This window comes from Phascolarctos cinereus, unplaced genomic scaffold (assembly GCF_003287225.1).
Source record: "Phascolarctos cinereus isolate Bilbo 61053 unplaced genomic scaffold, phaCin_HiC Scaffold_5;HRSCAF=322, whole genome shotgun sequence".
In the NCBI taxonomy this organism is placed as follows: Eukaryota; Metazoa; Chordata; class Mammalia; order Diprotodontia; family Phascolarctidae; genus Phascolarctos; species Phascolarctos cinereus.
The window spans coordinates 330,485,014-330,511,919 of NW_027555958.1; the positions used below are offsets into that span (position 1 = coordinate 330,485,014).

At 39.5% G+C, this 26,906-nt stretch overlaps 1 protein-coding gene across 5 annotated transcripts in view; it reads right to left on the bottom strand.

Annotated features, from left to right (window-relative positions):
* Window positions 1-26,906, bottom strand: part of CAPN9 (calpain 9) — an 82,867-nt gene that overhangs the window by 41,673 nt on the left and 14,288 nt on the right. For all 5 annotated transcript variants that reach the window (XM_078156223.1, XM_078156225.1, XM_078156226.1 and 2 more), the window contains exons 2-8: window positions 25,698-25,767; window positions 20,589-20,707; window positions 14,752-14,885; window positions 11,612-11,780; window positions 8,952-9,035; window positions 4,055-4,140; window positions 1,707-1,784 (exon numbers count right to left, since the gene is read on the bottom strand). In XM_078156223.1, the coding sequence (XP_078012349.1) occupies window positions 1,707-1,784; window positions 4,055-4,140; window positions 8,952-9,035; window positions 11,612-11,780; window positions 14,752-14,885; window positions 20,589-20,707; window positions 25,698-25,767 (740 nt within the window). The remainder of the gene's footprint in view (window positions 1-1,706; window positions 1,785-4,054; window positions 4,141-8,951; window positions 9,036-11,611; window positions 11,781-14,751; window positions 14,886-20,588; window positions 20,708-25,697; window positions 25,768-26,906) is intronic.

The window sequence follows — 26,906 nt, forward strand, 5'->3', positions numbered from 1 at the left end:
AGGGCAATCATGCAATGCACCAAGCATCATGCAATGGGAACTCCAAACTGACCTTTCACAAGCAGTGACACCCAAGGGAGTGAACAGATGGGTGCCATATCAGGGGTTTTGTAACCACTTAAGTAGAAAGGAGACAACAGAAACAGGAGGTGTTGCAATGACATAAAACCGGTAGAACTTGTTTTAAATACCTTAGACTCACAAGTCACCATAGAGCAGGAAGGCCCTTGGTAAAAAGGTTCTATTTTTCTTGATTCATGTGTCTCATTCTATTTATTTTCTTGTTGTTTTCAACTTTCTGAAATACACACCTAATATCGCAGGGGCCTCTGGCCACACTTAGAAGCTTTTAGTTGAATTCCTGGATCATTTTGGAGAAAAAGTGTTGCAAGAATAATGCTGCTCTTAAAATATGAAAATTATACTGACCTGACCCCTAGTGGCAAGACATAGCTATTTGTGTAGTAGTGGTGATGGATTTACTTTGATCAATCCACACTCTCTTCAACAAACTTTGTTATACATGACCTATCTTTTCTAGAAGGTTGGACAGAATGGGGGGAGGGCATATTCATGGAATTAAGCATTTCTTTGTGAAACACCAATTGGATTATTCAGGTAATGAACCCACATCCTTAACTCTAATTGCTATTGAGTCTTAACCAAGGTGATATACCTAGGTGTCAAGATCCTACTGTAATGAACTAATAAAAACCCATCCACAAGGAAAGAAAGAGCCAATTCCATTTTTTTTTGGTCTGGTTTTGGGTCAGTCAATTTTAAGTCTTTCTTGATATTTGCCCCAAGCACCCCAAAATGCAGAGGAGGATGAACTTCGTTTTTGTTTGCTCAGGTTTAATCAGGGAAATGCCACTCAGAAGAACTATAGGGAAATAAAATCCCCCCCCCCTTTTTAAAAAGAAAACCACAGCAGCAGCAACTAAATTAATAGAACTATACAATGTAAAAGATGGAAGAGAGGGAAGATCACTTAGAAGTGATCAATAGTAATAATTAAGTGCCTACTACATGAATGGAATGCAAGTTTTATAAGTTGAATTAGATGGAATGCAATGGGTGGAATCAGTGGTATTATGCAGCAGGAAGATCCCTGGATTTGGAAGCAGAGAACCTGGCTCTGAATCCCAACACTGTTCCTCATCCATGTGACCTTGGGGAAGTCACTGAAGTTCTCTAAGCTTCCATTTTCTAATCCATAAAATGAAGGAACTGAGGCAGAAGATCTGTAAGATACCTATCTTCAAGAGGATTATAGTCTAGTAATTTTAGGGGCAACTAGGTGTCTCAGAGGATAGAGTGCTAGGCTTAGAGTCAGCAAGGCCTGAGTTCATATTCAGCCTCAGACATGTTCTAACTGTGTGACCCTAGGAAAGTCACTTAACATCTATCTGCCTCAGTTTCCTCAACTGTAAAATAGGGACAGTGATAGCGCCTACCTCCCAGAGCTGTTGTGATGATAAAATGAGATAATATTTGGAAAGCATTTAATAGTGCCTAGTAAGCACTTCATAAATGCTTTTTTCTTTTCTCCAACAAAGACATGTATACAAGTAGCTAATATAAACAGTTGTTGAATGAATGATATGAATGAAATTATGTTGCATACAGGGGAGATGTGTAAATAATACCACCTTCCTTAAAAATAATTGGGATTATCTAAATAGCATTAGACACAGGTACTGTACCAGAATTCTCCATCATTAAGAGCAGAATGGCATAGACGTTTTTGTTCAGACGAGTCAACAGAATCCCATTCGTAAGAACTATGAGAAAATAAAGTTAGTCTTTAGGAAGAGCACCACCACAAAAAATCAAAATAACATAGAATCATATAATGTTAGAGTTACAGAGGATCAGCTGGTCTACTTCCCCCATTTGACAGATAATAAAACTGAGACCCACCGAGTCTATAATTTGTTCAAAGCAATACAACTTATAAAACAGCTTAGCAGCTGGTGAGGAAAATCCTTTCTGGAAGTAAATAGTTGTGATGATTATGCAATGAATGAGTTTAAAATCAGAGTTATTATATGTTGACTTCACTGAACACCAATAATGTACCATATTCTTCAGAGAACACCCATGTACTCACCATCTGATTGGTCAGAGGGAAACACCTCTAAGAGAGACAGAAGAAGTTGATGAGAGAAAGTGCTTTGGAACCATTTGAACTGCCTTCATCAAATGCCAAAGGATAGAAGATAGACATTATGGCTATCCAGACAAGTAGCCTGGTGTATTGGTTAGAGAGTCGAGTTCAGATGCAGGAAGACAAGTTCAAGTTCTTACTCAGAAACCTAGCGGTTGCATGTTTAAAGTAGAAGAGGTGGGGTCAAATCAGGAAAAAAAGTCTTTCTTATACTTCATTTAACATCCAAGAGTAACTAAGCAGGTCATTAATCCAAGTGCCTCACTGTACTACTTGTTATATGAGACTGATTTTGAAAAATACCTATTAAGGAGTTATTATTAATATTAGTTATTATTATGGGCAGCTGGGTTGCACAGTAGATAGAGTACCAGCCCTAGAGTCAGTGGGACCTGAGTTCATATTTGACCTCAGATATTAGCTGTGTAACCCTGGGCAAGTCACTTAACCCCAATTACCTCCAAAACCAAAGCAAGGAAGGTAGGAAGGAAGGAAGGAAGGAAGGAAGGAAGGAAGGAAGGAAGGAAGGAAGGAAGGAAGGAAGGAAGGAAGAAAAAAAAAGAAAGAAAAATACCTATTAGTCATTTGTCCTGATAATGTGAATGTGAGCCAGTCAGGCTGCTTGGCTAAAATGGTAGAGGGTATTGCATTCTGGTGGCACGGTGGACAGAATGCTAGGCCTGGATCCCACCTCAGATATCTACTAGCTGTGTGACTCTGGACAATTCAATTTTTTTTTGATTTGTAATGATCTGAGTTTATTTTCTTTTTAAACCTTTTGAATTTCACCCAACAAAGATGACTTCTCTCATATCCTGAATTAAACCAGATCCCTGGTTTAGCACTTAGGTAATGAGGAGGCAATAATCATGGAAAAAGATAAATAAATAGGAAAACTGCTGAAAATATAGATATGGCAAAGTGCTTGAAAAAGGATTACAGGTCATCACTGGCAGTCATTTACTTTGCCTTAATAATGGTGAAAAAAAAGTCAAGGACATTTGCAAAAAGACCTTGGTTCCAGCAATTATAACGTCAAGATATCAGGAGATAGCCTGTTTTCCGGAGCTAAGGCTTAGCAAATAAGCTGCGCTCTGAGCTTGGCATAACAACAATCCTCTGTGCTCACCCTATAGATGATCTCACCCTCTGGTAAAATCACATAATTATCATATTGCTTTGACCAGCACCAGGTGTTCTCTGAGCTTGGACAAGCCCTGGGCAAACTCAGACAAATACCATGTTGTGGTCATGAAGCCCTGCTATGAGTCAAACTAGTCTCATCATTGCTGTTACCCCTTATTGTCAGGGTTACATCTCACTGCATAGCCATTAGTCTAAGTATTAAGATCTCCCTACACTGCCTTGTGTCTCCTCAGCAGGGCTGGGGCCCTGGCACGTGTGTCTAGATATCCTCCTTGCTTGCAACCTATTTCCCTCACTTTGAAATTAAACCTCTGATTCCTGACTGTCCTGTATCTCATCTGCTATGTTCAGTCCCTGCCATACACTGGTTGGAGGCTGGTTATGTCTGGTTGACATTAATTAGAGAGAAAATTTTAAAATTTTAGAAAGATTTTAAGTGTCTTTGGGAGGGGTGCTAATGTTGATTTAAGCTAATTCATGTTAAAGTATAAAAGATTGCTACTAGATTCTTTCCTGGGATCAGCTTTGATAGTGGAAAGAGAAACGGGCCCCTAAGTGGCAGAGGAGAGGAAACCACAAAAGAGAGAAAGGACCCTCAGATGGGAATCTGTAGGCATTATCTACATCATAATTTCACATAGGGAGAAACTGATGCCTTTCATCCCAGGTATATAACTGCTCCTTTGTCTGGCAACTCAAGTGTTGTTAGAAGCTCAAAACGAAGCAGAGGATACTGACTTGTCACTCCAAGGACCATTCCATTCTACCTGGCCCCAAGGATTCCGGACTCTGATGAGCTCAACCTTTTGGCCTTGGTAATTCACCTAAAGGGGGAAGTAGTAGAGAGATATGACATTGTAAAATAGTTTGAAAGCTTGGACATGTTCATACATAGTGAGTGCTCAAATCTTCCTTCCTTCCCATTGCTACAACTATACTGGGCAGGGAGGAAGGAAGAGATGGACTCCCCCAATCCCTGCCCTCTGAGGGTGAGCCAACATGGATACTATGAAATGACTCAAAGAAAGGCTGCAGGTGGAAATGATGTTGATATAATGATCAAGGGGGAAGGTGCCAAAGGATCTTCAAGGATGGGGAGAAGGATAGTCAAAATAGCAGCCAGAGAGGAGAGTGTCTGTTCTGGCCTTGCCACATTATGTGACCATAGGTCCTTGGGTGAAGGCTAATTCATTAGGTATATGGGGAAGAACCAGAAGCTGGAGGTCTGGCCCAAGAGGAACAGCAGGTAGAAAAAAAAAAAGAGCAGAAAAACTTCATTCAAAGCTGGAGCTTTTTCCAAGTCCACTCCCCCACACCATGAAGAGGACTCCAGTTGCCCCAAATCATGAGATCCCTCAATGTTCAATAGTCCCTACATAAGGTAATGAGTGGAACGGCATTTGGTAACTCTGGTCTAGGGGGTGAAGTTCTTTGTTCACTCTCAGGGTCTGTGTACACGTGAGAAAGAGGGATTAAACAATAGAAACATGCCCTTGCTAAAATTCCCAGGTAGCCAGAGTCTGGGAGAAGCTGTGGGTGCAGCTGAACATTAGTGTATGAATATATTTTCATGTAATTCCTTTTGTTGATTTTATGCTTATAAGTATAGAAACTGTATTGAATTAGCATACTTGTTTAGTCTCTTGGGTGGCAGCATCTACTCACTTTTTGGTGAAGTCACTAGACTTAGGGAAGGTTTCCTTGTAAAAAGGGGGTTTGAGAGCTGTTTTGATTGTGTAAATGTGTTCTGAATACACCCCATTGACTGGCAAAATGAACAAACTTCCATCAAGACTGGAAGAAGCTGAGTTAAGGACTAGAGGGCCTCAATTCCCTGGCAGAAATAGAGTCCCCACTACAGGAACTTCCTGGGGACTCACTTCAGCATGGCTTGGTGGGACTGCTCAGCACCTGGGTTTTATTGTAAACAGAATTAAGTTAGTGGCTAGCAGTGTTCCCTGGTAATTGCGTGTGGATAGTCATCAAGGCCATTCATGTCCATAAACAAGGCCTTGATAAAAAACCTTTTTGCTTTACCACTAAGCTTTGCAGTCTCCCCTTTAACTACCAACAAGAACGTTTATAGTCACTCTTAAACCCTTTGGGCACCAAAGCTAAGTCACTGAAAAACTCATCAAATGCTAAATAGCCCTTGAAATCTTCCAACCCCTAGCTGAGGGATTGATTCACATTTTGAATAATATTGTTTAAATCATCCCAGAGTGGCAATTGGGAAGTATAATACAACCTCTGTTAACTAAAAGCCAACTAACTGAAACCTTCCATCTTTGTACCCTTTTTTCCCCCCTTAGTAAGACTGGAATTGCTCTTGGGAGAATAATGGCAAATGGCAAATGAACAAGTTGTGAAGTATTCATTTTAAAGCTAGCTTCCAGAAGATGCCTTGGTTCAGTGCAAATTTGGGCCAACATCTCATACTTTCTAGAGCTACATCTCTATTATTGGTACCATGACTACTGAAATTTAAGATGATAATCCTGAAGTATTCCAAGGTCCTGAATTGTTAAAGAAATATCCAATTATATTCTCCATCTTATAATACAGAAATATAGATGTCTTGAAAGATTTTCAACAATGTATGGAAAGAAAAAGGGTTTTATGAGATATCTGTAGGTGGATGATTCAATTGACCAGAACATGTCATTCCCCAAATGGTCTAATTTTATTGAGATTTACTGTAATAATATGTAGCATTTAGATAGTGCTTTAAAGTTTGTAGAATACTTTATCTATGTTTTAATTTGATCCTCACAACCACTCTGGGAGGTAGGTGCTATTATTATTCCTATTTTACAGATGAAGAAATTGAAGCTGAGAGAGATTAAAAGGCTTGTTCAGCATCACAGAGGCAATAAGTATCTAAAGCAGGATTTGAACTCAGTTCTTCTGGACTGTAAGTACAATACTCTATCCACTGTGCCATTGAGCATTCTTATATACCACTCTACTTAACTGTATATATTCATTGGACAAAGAATATAATCACTACAGAGTGCAATCTGTATCTAGAAATTCATCATCTCAGGATTTAATATAAACAGTTTAGGGAAACACAATCAAGGGCAGCTATGGCCCTCAGCCCTACCTAAGTGTGACAAAAAGCAAATGGAACCCAGCAAAACTCCAATGAACATTTTATCTGCTGCCACTTCCCCTGACTTTGCACTATCTCCGTGTTCTTTAAAAAAGTGGTTGAAGACTCTGCTTTTACCCTACCTCCTTGTCCCTCTCATGTTCCCACTTCATTCTGAACAGGCAGAATCTCTGTGAAAAAAAAATGGCCTTGGACTTGTGATCACATTCTGGCTTGTATCCCCCTCTCTCTGCCCCCCCACCTCAACCTATCCATACCTTCTACCTCTTCTTAATGTCTCCTCTCACTGCTCTTAGGAGCTCCACTGACTCAGGCTCACAATACTTTTCCTTCCTTGCTATTCCTAATGTGGAGCAGCATGTGGCAGGGGCCGTGTCTCACATAATAGTGAGCTTTGTAGAGGTGGGGAAAAAGGGTGACTTAGAAAGCAAAGAGGACAGAAACAAGATCAGGGAAATGTGTTCTTTGGAATGAGATTTTTAAAGCTCTAATATGAGAATCTATCTTATCTATCTATCTATCTATCTATCTATCTATCTATCTATCTATCTATCCATCCATTCACCCCCCACCCCCCCACGTGTACTGACTTAGAAGCTGACTTTATCAATATGCCACAGTACTTCATATACACACACACACATATGCATATATACATATATGTATGTATGTATACACATTCATACACACATACATATACACACATATATGTATGTATGTACATATGTATGTATACATATATATTTGCTGTTTTTGTTTAATCATTTTCAATTGTGTCCAACTCTTCATGACCCCGTTTAGGGTTTTCTTGGCAAAGATGATAGAATGGCTTGCCCTTTCCTTTTCCAGCTCATTTTACGGATGAGGAAATTGAGGCAAAGAGAGTTAAGTGACTTCCCCAGGATAACATAGGTAGTAAGTTTATGAGGCCAGATTTGAACTTACGAAAAGGCGTTTTCCTCACTCCAGGCCCGGCACTCTATCCACTGCATCACCTAACTGCTGTTTATCTATCTATCTATCTATCTATCATCTATCTATCTATCTATCTATCTATACCTAGATATATGTCTCCAAGTCAGGAATATCTGGATTCAAGTCCTGCCTCTGACATGAATTGGCCTTGGCTGTACGTATGAGTGAGTCACTCCTTAAATCTCTCAGTGACGTTGGTAGCTCTCTAAGACTAGAAATTGCAGCACAGGTGCTGATCTGAATTGGTAAAAGAAAGTTCCTCACTGGGAACTCCTTATTCAGATGAAATAATAGGATCAATCAAAAGAAAGGAAGGAAGGAAGGAAGAGAGAGAGAGAGAGAGAGAGAGAGAGAGAGAGAGAGAGAGAGAGAGAAGGAGAGAGAGAGAAGAGAAAGAAGAAAAGAAGAAGAAAGAAAGAAAGAAGAGAAAGAAAGAAAGAAAGAAAGAAAGAAAGAGAGAAAGAAGAAAGAAAGAAAGAAAGAAAGAAAGAAAGAAAGAAAGAAAGAAAGAAAGAAAGAAAGAAAGAAAGATATGAATACTAATAATAGGCAACTAGGTGGTACAGTGGATAGAGTACCAGACCTGGAGTTAGGAAGACTCATTTTCCTGAGTTTGAATCTGGTTTCAGATACTTCCTAGCTGTGTGATCCTGGACAAGTCACTTAACCTCTGTCTGTCTTGATTTCCTCCACTATAAAGTGAGGATATTAGCATCTACTTCAAAGGCTGTTGTGAAGATCAAATGAAATAATATTTATAAAATGCTTAGCATAGTGCCTGGCACATACTTATATAAATGCTTGTTTCTTCCCTCTCTTCCTCCCTTCCTCCTTTCCTTTTTTTTTTCACTCTTCCTTTCTCCACCCAGAAGTAGAAGTGCCAATTCAGTATATGCTGCCAACAACATGAGCGGCAGAAGAATAAAAGGTCTGCATTATGCAAACTGGATAATTAGCCCCTGAATAATTGAGTTGGCTAGGTAAAAGAGGTTTCAAATGAGGAAAGGTATACATCTGATCTTCAAATACTGGAAATGAAGAAGAGACTGAAGCTGTTGCTGGACTCCTTTCCCTCCTTTCTTATCTCCGTTCTCTTGGCCTTTATCTTTCTCAAATGCCCAGTAGGTGCTTATTCTCTTCTTCCTCAAGTGCACAGTGCTCAATGTCACTTTGAAGGTGCTTATGGAGGGAATGACTTTTCTTTGTTCTCTGGCCCTTTAGGGATGAGTACTTTCTCTGGCGACTGGGGCTATAGATGTAGATTTGAAAAGAATGGGGTAAAAAAGGAAAAATTTTGAAGGAAGCTTTTGTCCGAGACTCCTTTCTCCTCCCACCCTGCCCCCAACATTTGAAACATCTGAAATCCATTCTGGGAGCTTGGAATATAATACCAAGTGTTTGGAATATGATACCATGTTGGCTAGTCACTGAGCATTCAAGAGGTCCCTGCAGTTTTTGGGTTGGTTTTAATATCCAATTCTGCCTAGACCAATTTACCTTTCTTTCCTCCCCTGTGGCTTGACAACAGATATTCCTTTTACCTACCTGGTCAATTCCAGTCAAAGTGTATGCATGACCCTTAATGAGGCCAAAAGGCGTCCGTGCTTCTGACTCTGAAGAGTTTCTGATCTAAAGCAAAAGCAGAGAATGGACTTGATACAGTAGAGTTCTGCAGTTAATTGAAACAGTGAATATTATTCCTAATTATCCTCATCAGTGTTATACACATTGACTAGGCACGACTCATTCCTGCCACCTTTGTACCTGCCAACCTGGAAAGTGCAGATCCATGCATGTTCCAGAAAATCCTTCTCTTTTTCTTCTCTGGGCTCCCCTGTTCTGTGAGGACTGCATGGGGGGAGTTTATACCTTTGCATATAATCCAAGTGCAGCATTAGCTTTCTCATTTAAATAATAGTGCTTGGCACATCCGGGAATCTTATGGACCAGAACTTCAACTCTTTCACGTCCAAGTAGTTTATCTCCTTTCTCTGGGGAGTTTGCCTGATCATTTCTTAAATGTTCCCCTACTTTTCATTGTAGAGTTTGTTACAACAAATGGTGATACTCAACCAATTGACAAATATTTATTAAGCACAGTGGACAGGAGGAATCAGTATTCCCCCAATGTTTTCTGTTAGCTTGAAATTTATGTTTTAAAGGGAATTCATTTTTTCAAAATCAAATTCTGGTTGTGGACAAACCAACAAACAAAGCCACTATTTCTTCTTTCTTACTACTCCTCTGCCCGCTGCAATAGCTTGCATAATCGTTAAATGGATCCCATCCATCGAAAGTATACCAACATACTTCTATTTCCTTAGTGAAGATTATACTGGTTTGCCCCAGTGCCAGTCATGCTCTTCCTCCTCACCTCAGACTCCGAGAATCCCTGGCTTCCTTCAAGGCTCAGTTCAATTGCCACCTTATTTAAGATCCTTTTGCTGATCCCCTCAAGTTGCTAGTGCCTCCACTTCATATATATATATATATATATATATATATATATATATATATATGTGTGTGTGTGTGTGTGTGTATGTATATATGCATGTATATGTATGCATGTGTATATGTATATGTATATATGTGTGTGTATTTATGTACCTGTATATCTATGTGTGTGTATATAGAGATATAGATATTGCCAATACCTAGTACCAAATACTAAGTACAATGTATAATGATAATCCTCCATTTTCCATCAGCAGCAATGCTTGGTTTTGACTCCACAGAACATCATACTCCCTGCTCCCCCTCCCCGTTAGAGTGTAAGTTCCTTAAAGATAGGGACTGTCTTTCTTTTTCTTATTTGTATCCTTAGTGCTTAGCACAGTGTGTGGTATATAGTAGGTACTTAATAAATATTTATTGAATCAAATCCAAGTCATTAGCATAGTGCCTGGTACACAGTAGGTGTTTAATAAATGTTATTCTCTTTCCCCTTGTTGATTTGAATTGGAGTATTTAACAAAGTGCAACATCCTATTCTTGTGGGGAAAATGGAGCTGTGTGGGTTAGACAGTAGTATAGTATATTATATTCATAGCTGTTTGAATAGCCGGACAATTTATTCTTTAGTTACCTTGTATTTACTTTCTGTATGTTTGGTATGTACTTATGTATGTATGTAGATACAGAGCCTGACACATAGTAGGTACTTAATAAATACTTGTTTAATTGATATCATAAAACTACAATGACATGATTCTGGAAAACCAAGCCCTTTTGTGGGCATCAAAGAAAACTATATAGGATGCTCAGAAGAAGGCAATCAGAACAGTAAATGACCTTGAATCCATGTCATAGGAGGATCCACTGAAAAATTAGGGAAGAGAAAAAGTTGGAGAAGGGTTATATGGAGATATGAAGTATGAAAGGTGGATATGATAGCTATTTTTTTAAGGCAATTGGGGTTAAGTGACTTGCCCAGGGTCACACAGCTAGTAAGTGTCAAGTGTTTGGTCTGAGGCTGGATTTGAACTCAGGTACTCCCTGACTTCAGGGCTGGTGCTCTATCCACTGTGCCACCTAGCTGCCCCTATAATAGCTATTTTCAAGTTTCTGAAGGGCCGCCATGTGGTAGAGGGATTAGGCTTGTTCTGTTTGGCACTAAAGGATAGAACCTGGAGTGAAATTAAGACTTGATAATCTGGAAAAACTTCCTAATCGTTAAGAGCTATCCAAAACTCTATTGGCCACCTTGTGAAGCAGATGATTTCCCCTTGTTAGAGGTCTTCAAGCAGATACTTCATGACCACTTTTCAATTATGTCCTAATGGAAATTCTTTTTTCAGTCATGAGTTGGACTAGATGGCTACTTTAGGTTTCTTCCAACTCTAAAATCATCTAATTCTGTGATACTTCTGAAGCTTAATACTTTTACCAATCATTTATACCTTAGTGTGAAAGAATTGAAAAAAAACCTTTTTCCAGGTTTTGGATGGGGAAGAATAGGATATCCCTGGGACACTGAGTTGGGGAAGATCCATAATGGAAGAAAAGGGTGTAGAAAGGTAATACGAGGAGACAAGCCTACTCCCCTTTATAATTTTGCCTAGATCTGGCTCTGGATAGAGAAATTAAAGTCTAATGATATTAAATGAATTGCCCTAGGTCATGGTGACAAAAATATGCCCAGAACTCAATTCTCTGTTCATTCCTATTCTATAGGTCCCTCCATGGCCCTTATGTATGTGACTTACGTCTATGGAGCAGCCCACCATAGAGCTTCTCTTCAAGGCTTTCTCTAGGATTTCATAGAAGTTTTCTGGGGCCTTTTTAACTTCAAAAGTCTCTGCTACTCCTCCCGTGAAGTCTTCCATTGCTTCAATTGTGCTTCCACCCTTCAGGGCTTCGTAGCTTCCATTCAATCTGAAAAGAAGGGGAGGAATACACCAAGGCTGCTATTAGACAGTAGGAAGACCGTTCTCTGCCAAAGAAAGGAGCCCCCCTCAGGGAAGGGAATGAATCAAGAATCACAGGAATCTAGAGATAACAAGGGAACCTAGAAATTGTCTACTACTAAACTAACTTTATTTTAAACAATTTGTCTTCAGTGTATTATTTTGCAATTTTACTTAATATATATATTTTTTGTTTTTAGAATGCCTCTATTTCTGAATATATCTTTCCTCCCTTCTCTACTCAGTGGGCTATCCCTTATAACAACAACAATGAAAGAAAGAAAGAGAGGGAAGGAAGGAGAAAAGAAGGAAAGAAGGAAGAAAACAGAAAGAGAAAGATGAAAGATGGAAGCAAGGGAAGGAGGAGAGAAGGAAAGAGGGAATAAGGGAATGGAGAGGCGAAGGAAGGAAGGAAAGGAGGAAGGGAGATTGGAGAAGAGGGAAAAAAGCAGTTTAGCAAACATTACCAACACACTAATTGATCCCACAAGAGAACATTCAGTATTATATACCCATAATACCCCACCTCTGCAAATGAGAGAGTTATGGTTTTTTTTTCATTTTTTATTTGGGGACAAGAGCAGTTATTACAATTTCACAGTATTGAGGTTCTTCCTCTATCACCTTCATTTTACAGATAAGGAAACTGAGGTCTAGAAAGAGGAAATAGCTTACCACAGTCACTCCCAGCAAGTTGCTGGGAGACTAGAACTCAGGACTCCTGACTCGGTCTTATGCTGCTTTTTTCCTCTATTATTGTTGGGGAGAGCTCTGAAAGCTTACGGGAAAACATGGATTTTTGTTTTCCCACCGGCCCAGCCGTACTACCTAGAATACTCTGTTTCCAGTAACAGCAGGGCTTCCCATCCTTCAGCCAGGTTGGATGGTATCCTTAACCCTTGGGTAGTGAGGAAACAGTTCTGGACCAGCTCAGGGAGCCACAAAATATCAGAATTGGAAGGAACATCGTAGACCATCTAGTCCAACCTGTATCTGAACCTGAGTCTACAATATACCTGGCAGGTGAGGTAATTCAGCCACTGCTTTTTTTTTTTTAGGCAATTGGGGTTAAGTGACATGTCCAGGGTCATACACCTAGTAAGTGTCAAGTGTTTGGTCTGAGGCTGGATTTGAACTCAGGTCCTCCTGACTTCAGGGCTGGTACTCTATCCATTGTGCCACTTAGCTGCTCCTTCAGCCGCTACTTCTCAAGGCATCCACTTTTGGGGCTAGCTATGTTAGGAAGATGTTCTTTACAATGATCCCTTCCTCCCTCACTTCCCACTCATTGAGCAGTTCTGCTGTTTTGGGGCAAGTAGGACAAGTCAAATCTCACTTCCATAGTACAGCTCCTGGCATCTGGCTGGCAGGAAATGGCTTGTAGAGCATATGGCTAAATTAGTCCATAATCAAATAATCAAAAATCATCTGTAACTTTCAGTGAAATTAGAACTAATACAGGTCCTGAGCACTGTCATTTGTTAGATAATCAAGCATCTTTATGTGACACACGACTCAGAGAACTGCTGACCTATTTTTGAGTCACTACAAATAGAAAATAATCATGCAAGGATGTGTGCTGGGGGGAAGCCTTCAATTCAATTTCAATTCAATTTAGTCCAATAAACATTTACTAAGTACCCACTGGACGGCTAGGTTGTGCAGTGGATAGAGCATCAGGCCTGGAGTCAGGAAGACTTGAGTTCAAATATAGCCTCATACACTTACTAGTTGTGTGATCTTGGCCAAGTCACTTAACCCTGGTTGCCTGAATTTCCATATCTGTAAAACGAGCTGGCAAAGGAAATAACAAACCACTCCAGTATCTTTGCCAAGAAACCCTAAAAGGATCATGAAAAGTCAGATGTGATTGGACAACAACAACAAAAAAAGCATTTACTACATACAGAACACTCTTCTGGGCACTAGATGAAATAATACTTGTCCTCATGGAGCTTACAGTCTAATAAAGGGTATAAGACACACACACAGATAACCACAATACACAATAATATATGTGAATTAGAGATATGCAAAGTATTACTTCGAGAGGGTCATCATTGCAACAGAAATGATCGTGAATGACTTCAGGAAGGAGGTGGCTGTTGAGCTAGATTTTAAAGGATGAGTAGGAATTCCATAAGCAAAGAGAAGAGGGATGGGCATTCCAGGTATAGGGAACAATGCTAAACACTGGAAATATAAATGGAAGTAGAAAAGAAAGATAGTCCCTGACTTCGAGGAGGTAGATTGAAATGGGGGAAGGCAATACATAAAAGGAGAAGTAGAGGAAGGTACTTCCATGCAGGGGGTATGGTAGCAAAGTCTGGAGTGCTGGTTCCCATCTTTGGGAGCACAAGTCCATGTAACCTGAAGATACAGAGATTTGCAGCTGACATTATACATAGATACCGCTTAATAACATCCACTTATATCCATATGTGTGATGGTTAGAAATATACAATATTGATACACAATTAATGGCATATAACAACACAGATTTGCACTCTATTTTTCTTGTGGGTGTGTGTTCTCTCTTTACGCCATTTCAACATTTCTGGACTGCCCTTCCTGCCTTCCCATGCTCCTGCCTTCCTCTCTTCCTTTCCAAACTCAAAGTGGTGAAAGGAACCAGAGAGGGGATATTGTTAGGTCTAGGGACAGGGAGAAGCCTGGAGAGTAGTAGAGGAACCATCTGGTTCTTTTTTTTTTGTCCACATCAAAATTGGATGAGGTCATTTAGGGACAAGCTGCATGCTATTCAGCATTGTGAATTCCAGCTCTTCCTCATTTCCTCCTCCCCAACTTTTAAGCTTCCCCCACCACCTAGTTTATACAAAGATAATAAAAAAACCCATGAAACAACCTCTTGAGGGAAATGTACACTTTTTGGGTGAGGTAATGAAATTCTTGTCTGTTAAGTGCAGGTGGACACTCACTTGGCATATGCCTTTTCCAGCAAGGCACTCCAGAATTCATTGTGATCGGCAGAGTGAAGGAAAACCAAACGATCTCGGAAGGTGGGGAGCCTGTCATCAATGACCACGTCCAACCACTCGCTATGCTGCCAGATCTGTTGCCGGAAACATGATGAAAGATGAATGGGCAAATCGTGAATAAGGATTGTGTATGTTTGTTCAGATATGCCTACACGTCCACTAATGTCCTTCACTTATGCCTCATCTTGAAAGGTCATGTCATTGGAGAAGACACTCTGGCAGGTCCTATCAAGCTGGGAAGGATGTGAGTTAATGTAATTCATATCTGACTTTCAAGAACCAGCCTAGCTAAATTCAGAGGGACTTATCACCGGAAGACTGTACACCAGGTGAAGTTTTTAAGCCACAGTAACTCATGAATAACAGCTGAGAGGCAATGTATTAATAGTAGGAAGACTAAAAGGACCAGAGTCAGAAGATCTGGGTTCAAATTTCACCTCTGCCTTATTCACCTTACTACCTGTGGGACCTTTCGCAAGTCTTTAACCCCTTTGGGCCTCAATTTCCCTATCTTTAAAGGAGAGAGAGAGAGAAGGAAAAGAGGGAACTAGATGACCTCTGAGGTCCCTTCTGGCTCCAAATCTATGATCGCATGATCTGAAGCAGTAGTTATCCAAGTGTGGTCTGGGGGCTTCTAAGGCTTGCCTGTAAAGGAGCCTGTAAAGTAAAAACTGTTTTCTCAATAATGCTAAGATGTTTTAATTTCTAATGTAGTAAACATCCACAGGTATATCATCCACATATAGTCCTTTATAATTTTTAAGAGTATAAAGGAGTCCTGAGATAAAAAAGTTTGAGACCTGCTGCTCTAAAGCATAGTCCAGTAGAAAGAGAGTGGAATTTGAAGTCAGAAGGACTGGACTTCAATTCTTTCCCTGCCAATTTATCTGCCAAACTATATGAATGTGGATATGAATATGGATATGTGAATATGGATAATAGCTAATATTAATATAGTGCTTACCATATGCTAGTCACTATGCTAAGCTCTTTATAATTATCTCACTTGATCCTCAAAGGATCCTGGAATGGAAGTACAATTATTATCTTTATATCATCACCATCTATAAGATGAAGAAACTGAGGCAGACAGAAGTCAAATGACTTGCCCAGAATCACATGGCCAGTTAAGTGTCTGAGGCTGGATTTGAACTCAGGTCTTCTTGTCCTCAGGCTCAATGCTTTATCTACTGTACCACCTACCTACCTCTTACTTAAATAAGTCACAATGTATTTAAGCCTTAGTTTTCCATGCTATAAAATGAGGGGTGACACTAGATGACCTTTAAGCCCTCTTCCAGTGTTAAATCTATGATTCTTTGCTCCTAAGGCCCACTGTAAAATGCCAATGGCCTTTTAGGTCATCAGGGGCCATGGGGGAGAGGGGAAGGAAAGATACTGACTGACCTGGGTTTGATGCCTTGCAAAAGGCACAGTCTGGTCCCATGCTTAAGAAACCTTGAGTTAATTGAGCCTTGTTTCCATACACTTGACTCCATCTAAATTTCAATTTCAACCAGTTAAATATCAGTTGGGATTGGGAAGGAGATGAAATTGGCATCACAGTCTCTGATACACTAAGTGGTTTCCTGTAGTACCTCCTCTAGTCTATTATGGTATCCTCTTTGCTGCCCAGTTTCCTACCCCTGTCCTAGCTGATCAACAGCCTTCTAACTGTATCCTTAATGCTCATCAGTACCCTCAGCATAGGTGGTGCCACCTGGACCTGATTTATCTTGTTTGTCTGTCTACCTATCTGCCTGTTTGATTTTTTTTTCCGTTCACACAAGAAATGATATACTAAGATGGTTTTCCATTGCCAACTTATTTGATGGTGAAAAGGGAGTTGGGAGAGTTAGAGTGCTCACCACTGAGAATGGTAGCACAAGGCCAGATAAGCACGGGAGATCATGCCATCATCTTAGAGCTTTTCACTTTAAAATTAAATCTTCCTCCTTCTTCTTTCCTCTGTTCCTCATCTGACACTCATTATGTTAGCAGAATGAAAATCCTGAGGCTTCAGCAAGGAGGGGAGTAGGTGGGGGGAAATAATGGAAGGAGATGGTAAATACAATGGTGGCAGCAGCTGGCTCTTCATAGTTATGCTGTTGGACACCAACCATTTCTCTGCGTCAATTAGTTACTCTGGGTCAGGCTAGTGGGCTATTTGTTTTGTTTTGTTTTGTTTTCATTTCTCAGTATGGAATCCTAAATGGTAAATGTGTTAGAGCTCAGTTGAACACAACAGCAAGCTGCCTGCCAGAGGGTAAATTCAGATTTCTGTTCTTTGTGGAGGGAATCTCACACCTCTTGACAGATGTGCTTGGAACTGCTTGTGATTGCTAAATTCATGGACATTCTTTCCTGCTGTTAGGAGCTTTATACTGGGGATAGATAAGATTTAGACAGATGCCTAATGAGCAATCAGGAGCCTATGCTCCCTAAAGCAGCAAGCAATTGGGGATAATGACCTTCCATTAATTTATTCCAATGACTGGAATTTAGATGGAGGGGACTGAAGCGACCCCGGACGACCCAAATGACCTAGTTGGTCATATAGCACCCACATGCTTGAATCTTCCTATTTTGTACTAGCATTTACTTAAAAGGAAAAAAAAATTATACTCAGGATCATAGGTCTATAGCTGGAAGAGACTTTAAAGGCTATTTAGCCCAACCCCTTCATTTTACTTATAAGGAAACAAAGGCTCAGAAAAGGTAAATGACTTGCCTAGAGTCACACAGCTAATTAAGAGTCAAAAGTAGGATTTGAACCCAGGTCTTCCTGACTTAAAAGCCAGCATTCTATCCATGATTTTATACATACTGCCAATCTTAAGAGGTGATGTAGGGGAGGAACTAGTACAAGGGTTCTTAACTTGGGGCTCATGGACTTTTTTTTTTCAATATTTTGGTAACTGTAATTTAATATAGGAGCAGCTAGGTGGCACAATGGATGGAGTGCTGGACCTAGAATAAGGAAGACCATCTTCCTAAGTTCAAATCCAGCCTCAGACACTTAGTAGCTGTGTGACAGTGGGCTAGTCACTTAACCCTGTTTGCCTCAGTTTCCTCATCTGTAAAATGTGCTGGAGAAGGAAATGGCAAACCACTCCAGCATCTCTGCCAAGAAAACCCCAAATGGGGTCACAAAGAGTTGGGCCTGACTGAAAAATGGCTGAACAACAAAAAGTGATGGGGAGGTGGAGAAGCTTGAAGGAGCAGAGAAATCTTCTAACATGCTGGCTCCAGCCTATGCAGTCAGCTTCCAAAATTGTTGAGTTAAAAAAACACTAATGTGTTTGAGAGAAGATGCTGCTGGCATCTGTCATGACTGTCAGCCTCTAGTGTAATTCAGGTAAAGACTCTGGCAGTGGCAGAGGAAACTTGAGGGTGGAAGGGGAGAGCTCTGCTCGGAAAAATTCAGAGAAGGTGGTGTGCAGAGGAGAGAGGATGAAAAAACTGCAGCTCTGTGGGCAAGTATAGGAGGCATTGTCACCTTAGCACAGGTACCATTTCTGTGTGCAGAGAAGGACATGATGCTGGGCTTGTAATCAGGGGACCTGAGTTCAAATCTTACCTCACTTAGAAGCTATGCATGTCACTTAATCTGTCACAGTCTTGATTTCCATATGTAAAATGGGGATGATAATATTTATACTACTTGCTTTATAGGTGTTGTGAAGAGAGTGCTTTGTAAAATCTTGAAATCTGAGATAAGGATGAGTTATTATTTGGCAAGGGAGGTTTCTAGTTCTAGGATTTGATATGGGGGTACCAGGAAGACAACCCTCAGACTTCAAATATCTCCTTTGCCTAGGTGCCATAGTACTGGAAATGCTATCATTAGAGATGTATTCCTTTAGATAAAACATTGCCTTTTTGATCAAATTAGCTGATGGTTTGTCTATGTGTTATGTTATCTCATTTTTTTCATAGAAATTTCATGTTTCTGTGTTTGTTTTTTGATCCAATCATTCCTTAGGATTATATTATTTAGTCTCTAGGTTTGAATCCTTTCTTCAAATTTCCCCTTCTTAATTATGATTTTTATTGTGTTCAGTAACAGATGTTTATATTTCTGTTATTTGCATTTGTTTATAAGTTTGCTATGCTCTAACACACGGTCAAGTTTTGTAAATGTGCCATGTAAAGCTAAGAAATATGTTGAATTCTCATAATTCCCATTTAGTAACTGCCAGAGGCCCATCTATTTTTTATAAAATGCTATTTGAGTTACTAACTCTTGTTAATAACTCTTAGTAACTTAGTAACTGTTAGTAACTCTTGTTTTCTTGTTTTTCTTTTTGATAGATCTGTCTAGGCCTAAAAGGGACTGTTGAAGTCCCTAATAATCATTGCTTCACTCTCTATTTATCCCTGTAGTTTGGTTAGCTTTTTAAGTTCTCAGAGGCTATGCCATTCAATGCATAATTAGTACTGATACTGTTTTATTAACCATAGTGCTTTAAGCATAATATAGTTTTCTTGTTTCTTTCATTTAACATTATTTTTACAATTGCTTTGTCTGAGATTACTATTACTAGCCTTGTTTTTTTGAATTCACTTAAGGCATAAAAAATGTTACTCTAACCTCTCAGTTTAAGTATATATGAATAATTTATGTTTTAAATGTTTTCTGTAAATAACATAGTGTTGAATCTATTTTTTCTATCCATTTTATGGGTGAGTTCTTCTCTCATATCCTATTGCTATGTTTTTTCCCTTTGCCCTCCTCACCTACCTCTTTATAAAGAAAAATGAGATGAAAGAAGCGACAAGATTAACATAAGTAATATAAAATTGTAACAGTCTGATCCTATTCCTTTGCCTTGTCTCCCTTTATACTACTACCCAGACCCAGACAAACATTCTCTTTACCAAAAGTGCTCATTAAAATATCTCTAGCATGGGAAAACAAATACGCAGGTATCAGGTTAAGATTGAGCTAACAGATTAAATTTTTCTTTTTTTTTTTACCAGAGCTATGATTTTACAGGTATAAGGTGGGACACTGAAAGGTGAGTGACTTGCCCAGATTCACATGGCCAATATGTACAGAGGTAGTTCTTGAGTCTTTCTGACTCCAAGACCAGCTCTTTGTCCACCACACCATGTTGCCTCTGTTATCGGTCACTAATACCTTAAGGTGAATTAATTTCTCAAATCAATTGTCCTATTTCCAGAAAGGTCTGGGGCACTAGGAGACTTCTGGTGGGGGAGAAGATAAGAAAAGTGCACCATGAAAGGGGGTGTGGTAGAAGCAAGAAACATAAACTTCTGGTCTTTGTGTAATATTATTGTTTCTACATGGATCCATCAACTAAGGTCTTTGAGTCTCCTTGTGTGTTTCTTTTTTTGTTTGTTTGTTTTTGTTTTTCTGTTTCCCTCTGTATTTTTCTCTCTTAATAACCTCACGTGACCATTTTTTTTCAGCGCAGAGGATCTTTGTATTTACCAGAAATTATATGGTTACCCGGATATGTTGGTGTTACAGGTATATCCACTGAAAATCCAGATTTACCACAAAGATAATATAAAAGCTGATTGTTTACAAAAAGATCTACCATAGTTCATCTTTAAGGCCTTCTAATCTACTTAAAGTGTGATTCTATTTGCAGAAAATTGGTTGGCATGCATTTTAAGACTATAATTATCCAATAAAGCAAGGTCCAGTTGTATTCTGTTTGGAATTATCAGGCATATTAAGAATGCTTTTTTTTTGGCTACCCAGGTCCCATAAGAAATAAGCTCATTAGGCTCTTCTTCCCACTTACCTGAAAGTGAAATATCCCAGCATAACCAGGGCCAAAATTTTGGTCTTGGGGCACAACTCTAGCCAAGGTCTTTTCATTAAGTGTAAGAGAGGCAATGGCTGCTAAGAGCCAACAGTCTCCTGCAAATTGCAAACCATACATCATTGTTTTCAGTACAAACATACAGTAAATACAACAAGATTACATGCAAGAAGAGGCTAGTGGGAAACTCCAGATGTAACCACATATTTTGTGGTATGTTTTTTTTAATGGGGAGAATGCTGACAAAAATCTCTGTGGGTCTTCCATCTGCCTCCTCTTCTCCCTAGACCAGTTTATCATAAAGAGCTGTCATTTTCTTGGCAACTTTGCAGAATGAACATCCCCATTTTCTGAACACATGGCTCCAGCCTGTGTTGACTGTAATTCCAGCTTTCTCCTAACCAAAGACACAAGGCTTTATTAGTGAAGGCATGACCATCATGAATAGAAGAGTAGTTGCTCCCAGCAGCTTCTACTGGACTTATGCAGGAATGTGGATGGATGAATAGATAATGAAAAAAATCATTTTTTAGGCACTTACAATATGCCCAACATTGTGCTAAGCTCTAAGGAGAAAAATGCAAAATTAAACATAATCCCTACCATCAAGGTCATTATATTCTAATGGGGAATACAACACAGAAAGGGGAACTCGGAGCCAGGGAGAGGACTCAGGTCTAGAAAGTTACAGGGATGATGAATGGAGTTATTGGGGAGTAGACTGACACACCTCATCCAAGAACAAAGGCAGAATATATTTGATGATTGTTTAGCAAGAGTGGGGAACCTGGCCTCAAGGCCACATGTGGCCCTCTGCGACCTCACTTGAGAACCTAGAGGGCTACATGTAGCCTCAAGGCCACAGGTTCCCCACCTCTGGTTTAGAGTTTCAGAAAGATTAGGTGTTGGGTGCAAAAGGCACCCAATCTTCATACGGCAAGGTGCTTTTCAAGGGGGAGATGACTGGAGAATAGGGAATGAAGTAAGGCATTGGTAGCTAGGGTTTTTCCGAAATAGTGGTCTAGGAAAGATAATCACCAATGGGGGAGGGAGATAGGGTGGAGAAACAGATTTTCCAGAATTACCAGGAGGTTGATGAAGAGAAGCTTGAAGGAGAATACAGAGTAAAGCTACAGAAAGAGAGTTCCTTCCAAGGTTAATGGGGGAGAAAATTCCTGGGATGGTGGGAGTGGTGGGCTGGGGGCAGGAAGAACTTTATACAAGTGAGGATAAACTCTTACCACTAATTGTGTAGCATTGTATTGACCTTCTAATGCTTTTGTTGATCTTAAGAGTAGATCAGAAGGTGAGGTTGTTTTCAATTATCTGAAATTTTAAAGATTTTGCTATTTTGTCTGCATTTGTGGAATATGGCTAAACATTTAAGACAAATATAGAGGTATTTTTTCAATACCACATCAGATACCCAGATTCAAACATGCTCATTCAATAAATATCCATTTAGGTACCTACTATGTGCATAAGCACTGTGGTAGGTGCTGGGAGGTGGAAGAGGATGCAAAATATTTGAATGTGGATATTTGGAAATATCCAGATAATCAATGGAATGGACTCCTGGCTCAGTTTTTTATCCAGATGTTTGTTGCCTCATATTCACAGCAGAATCACTGGCATGCCAGAAGTCATCATGGGGGGGGGGGATAAAGAGAGAAGAATTACACTCATTTGACCCTGTGTGGATTTCTGAGAAATATACCATTTGCCAGATGTCCGTATACCCTCTAGGCTTCAGAGAAAACCACCTCATCCTGGTAGAGAAAAGTTTACAAGCAAAAGATAAACAATGAGAACTGAAACCAGGAAGCCCAGTTCTAGGTTATTCCCATTCCCTGGTTTCCTGTGACCTTAGAAGTCATAGAATGTTTATGACCTTGGCTATCAGTCAGGCCTCCAGCTGCTCTACACAGCTTCTCTGCTCAGCCATTAGGAGTTTTCTGATGTTTTGGAAGTTTTTTGGTTGAGCTCATGTGCACTCTGATTTGAGTGGCAGTCACAGGGAGGTGTCAACACAAAGATTAGTGTTCATGCCCACTCTATTTGAGTTAGCAATCATAGGTAAATGACAGCAGAGAGGCTAGTGTTCATATCCGCCCTATTTGGGTTAGGTGGCAGTTACAGGGAGGCGATAATGCAGAAACTCCTGTCCTTTCATCTCTGACTTGAGAGGGGTGTGTCTAAAGGTTAGCTAGATTATGGTAAGAGAGTAACAGCCATTTGTCAGTCTCCAATCTATAAAGGCTTGCTCATTTTTAGCCAAACAAAGAATTTGTTATTTCCTTGTGTCAGAGTGAAGCAGCTCATGCCTACTCAAGCAAAAACAACTTGGATTGTCAGTTGAGAAGGTGAGTCAGATGCTCATGTCACGTTCTACAAGATTCTAGAAAAAGTTGCTTTGTAATTGGGTTGGTCCAACCAAATGAATCAGATGGGCAACACCTCACACTTTGTTTCCAGATGGTGGTACCAGCTGCATCAAAGGTTAAATATAAGGTTGGTCATTTCAGAAATATGTACCACCCAGTGTTATAAGCCAGGAAACTATTTTTAAAATCTTAAATCCCTGGGAACACTTTTCTACAAGTACACTGGATTGGAAGTCATAAATTTCAGATTTTAATCCTGGCTTTGCTACTAAGCAGCAGTGGAACTTTAAGCACAGCACTTTATTTTTCTGGGTCTCGGTTTCCTTAGCTGTAAAAGTAGAGGATTGTTGATGTTCAGGGTCCTTTCCAACTCAAAAAGTTGGATGCCTTAGGGACTTCTAAGACATGGAGGAAAGAAATAAAAAGGGGCAGGATCTGGCCTCCCATTTAGTGTCTAACATCTCAATAGTTCAGGAGATAAGTCCAAATTAGTAGGAAGTCTGAATTGTAGAATTTTTAAAAATACAATTTTATACAATTTTGGCATGTAGAAGAGGTCAAACTAGGTTAACAAAGCATAATTTAGTAGAAATCCTCCAGAACACACTTTGATGATTAAGTAGATCTGATATAGCCATAAACTGAAAGAATCTAGAACCTGAAAATATAATAATGATGTTGTTGTGTCATTTTAATCATGTCTAACTTTTTGTGTCCCCATTTGGGATTCCCTTGGCAAAGATGCCAGAGTGATTTGCCATTTCCTTCTCCAGCTCATTTGACAGATGAGGAAACTGAGGCAAACAAGGTTAAGTGACTTGCCTCATGTTGCATAGCTAGTAAGTGTCCGAGTCAGAATTTGAACTTAGCTTTTTTTTTTTTACTCCAGGCCCAGTACTCTGTCGACTGTGCAATCTAGTTGCCTCTAATAATCTTAGAGATGATCTAGTCATCCCTTTCTCCCCACCCACCTCCCACCCCCCAGGCCCAGTCAGGCTAAGTGACTTCCTAAGGACACACAATTAATTGATACATCTCTCTCTCTCTTTCTCTCTCTCTGTCTGTTTCTCTGTCTGTCTCTCTGTCTCTTCTGTCTCTCTCTGTCTTTCTCTGTCTTGCTGTCTTTGTCTCTCTCTCTGTCTTCCTCTGTCTCTCTCTCTGTCTCTGTGTCTCTCTCCCCCCTTTCTCCCTCTCTCTCCCCTTCTCTCCTCTCTCTCCCCCTCCGCCTTCACACTCTGCCCTCTCTCTCTCCTCTCTGTGTTGTATGTATGTCTATATCTATATCTATACATACATATCCCTCTAAAGTCCTTAGAAACAGTTTGTTCTTGTTCTCTAGATTAAACTGTTAATTTTCTTAGGAAACCTCATTTTCCATAAATCGTAAAATATTAAATTTCAGTCCAGCTCCTATCTGAATTCTGAAATAATCAATGTCATATAGGATCATAAAGTCATAGAGTTAGAGTTGGAAAGGTTTTTGTAGGCACAAAGAAAGTGAAGCCCTGAGAGGTTAGGTAACTTGCCCCAAGGACACACAGCTAGTAAGTAGAAGAACTGGAATTTGAACGTGGGTCCTCTGATTCTGTATCCTGTATTCTTTCCAGTATACAAAGTAGCTTAGGCTGCTTCACTTTGTTTAAGCCTCAGTGTTGTCCTTAATTTGATGAAAGGAAGCAGGGGACAGGGAAGATAGAGATCATTTATTCTCCTACTTTCAAGTATTTTCCTTTTGCTCCACCAGTGAGTTTTCAAATTCACTTTTGATGTAGCAGCTGGTTCCGGGACTGGTCCAGTCACAAATTAAGAGTGAGGAACATAACTGGCTTTGAGTGTGCCAGTGAAGATATACCTGGCATTAGTAGTAAATGCAAATTGCACAGTGGTGGTGGTGGTGGGGTCAAACTCAACTACAAAGAAGATTCACATAAGCACAATTTGTGAGCTGCATGTTAACTAAGAAAACCCCATATTAACGTTATCTGAGTTCTATTGTATTTTTATTTAGTTTGTTGAATATTTCCCAATTATATGTTGATCTGATTCATTGGGGGAGTATTGTGGGTTCCATGTTAGGTGCTGCATTTAACATCTCTGATTTAGAATATGCAGAAACTGATATAGGGTCAAGTCCACAACGAATTTGTGGAATAGCCATTTTTTTAATGTAAGAAATTGGTTTATAATTTGGCACCATTCCAAGCCATAGCTTTGTATTTTCAAAAATACAATTTTGTTTCATCACATTGTCCAATGGAATTTGTGACTTCATATAAATAAAAGAAAATAAGTATTAATCAAGGTAGTTTATATCAGGTATGTGTATTCCATATTGATCAGCATCAAACCCAGTGGGTGCTGAAGAAATGAATGATTATTCAATCTTAGACTTAGGAGCTGAAACGGACCTTAGAGATCATCTGATCCAACCCTTTCCTTCCGTAGATGAAGAAACTGGGGCCTAGAGAGATGAAATAATTTAGGTGGTCAACCCAGCTTGTAAAGAACAGAGCTGGAATTCAAATACGTCTCCTTTGTCTTTACGTCCTTTGCTGTTTCTGCTACATCACACTGTCTTCTCTTGCTACACCTCCTGTTACTCAGTGGGCACCCTTTTCATCACTATGTGCTGAAATACTTTTGAGAATGGCAAAGCTGTTCAAGCTCAGCTCTTTGGGTTGCCAGCAGAAGAAAATACACTCACCAAGTTCCCCTTGACAGATGTCAGTTCTTGTGGCTCCTCCAAGAATGAATTCTGGATTTTTTACTATTTCCTAGAAAAACAAGAGAATTATTAAAATAAGGCCCAACAAAATTGCTCACCTCCAGGGCTATTCTTTCCCATTGAGTCACTCCCAATTTCCTTTAATTCTAGTGCTTTCCCTCTGCAGATTATTTCCAATTTATCATGTATGTATCTTGTTTGTACATAATAATTCACATGTTGTCTCCTCCTTAGACCATAGGCTCCTGGAGAGTAGAGACTATTTTTTGCTTTCTTTCTTTACCTCAGTGTTTAGCACAGTACCTGGAGCATAGTAGGTGCTTAATAATTGCTCATTGACTGACTAGTTTTACAGGCTTATTACATATATACCACATTTCAGTCAAATGGCTCAGTTACTTTTCTTTGTATACAATGATCATTTACTCTTTGGAAAGAAAATTTGCTTCACACTTTCAGCTTTGGTAGCTTAAAACTGCACTAAGACTTTTGGTAAAACCTGCATAGTGTTTTAAAGTTTGCAAAGGGCTTTAAGTTATTAAAACTTAAAACTACAACAAGACTTTTGGGACAACGCACATAACTGTCAACCCTGATGAGCGATATTTTTCATGTCTGTTAATACAGAAAACTACCCATATCGACTTTATATCTACATCATAAAAAAATTGAAATTGTCATTCAAGTAACTTTTCTGTAATAGCCAGTGACTGCAAGAGTTCATTCTAGGGGTAATCTTTCATGAAATTGAGTATTCAGGGTATTGTCATATACATATATGCAAATGCATATTTATATATGTATGTATATATACTTACACATTTATGCATATACACACGTGAATGGATATATATATATATATACATATATATATACATATATATATATATATAAATACACATGATAGGAAAATATGGTGCACATATGTGCATGTGTCTGTATGTATGTGTGTACAAAGGTATGTATCCAAACTGCTCCTCTGGTTGAGACAAATGTTTTCCCTTATCTACAAATCCCTACACTGAAAACTATCTCCTTTTTCTTAATCCCTACCTAGAAACTAGTTTTTCTTCTCCAGGGACTCTTTGTTATTTTTCAGGCTAGGCAGGGAAAGGAATAAAAACATTAAAACATACCAAAGGAACAAAAATGAACCTACTTTATCGCCCCAAAAAAGTTGCCTGCATA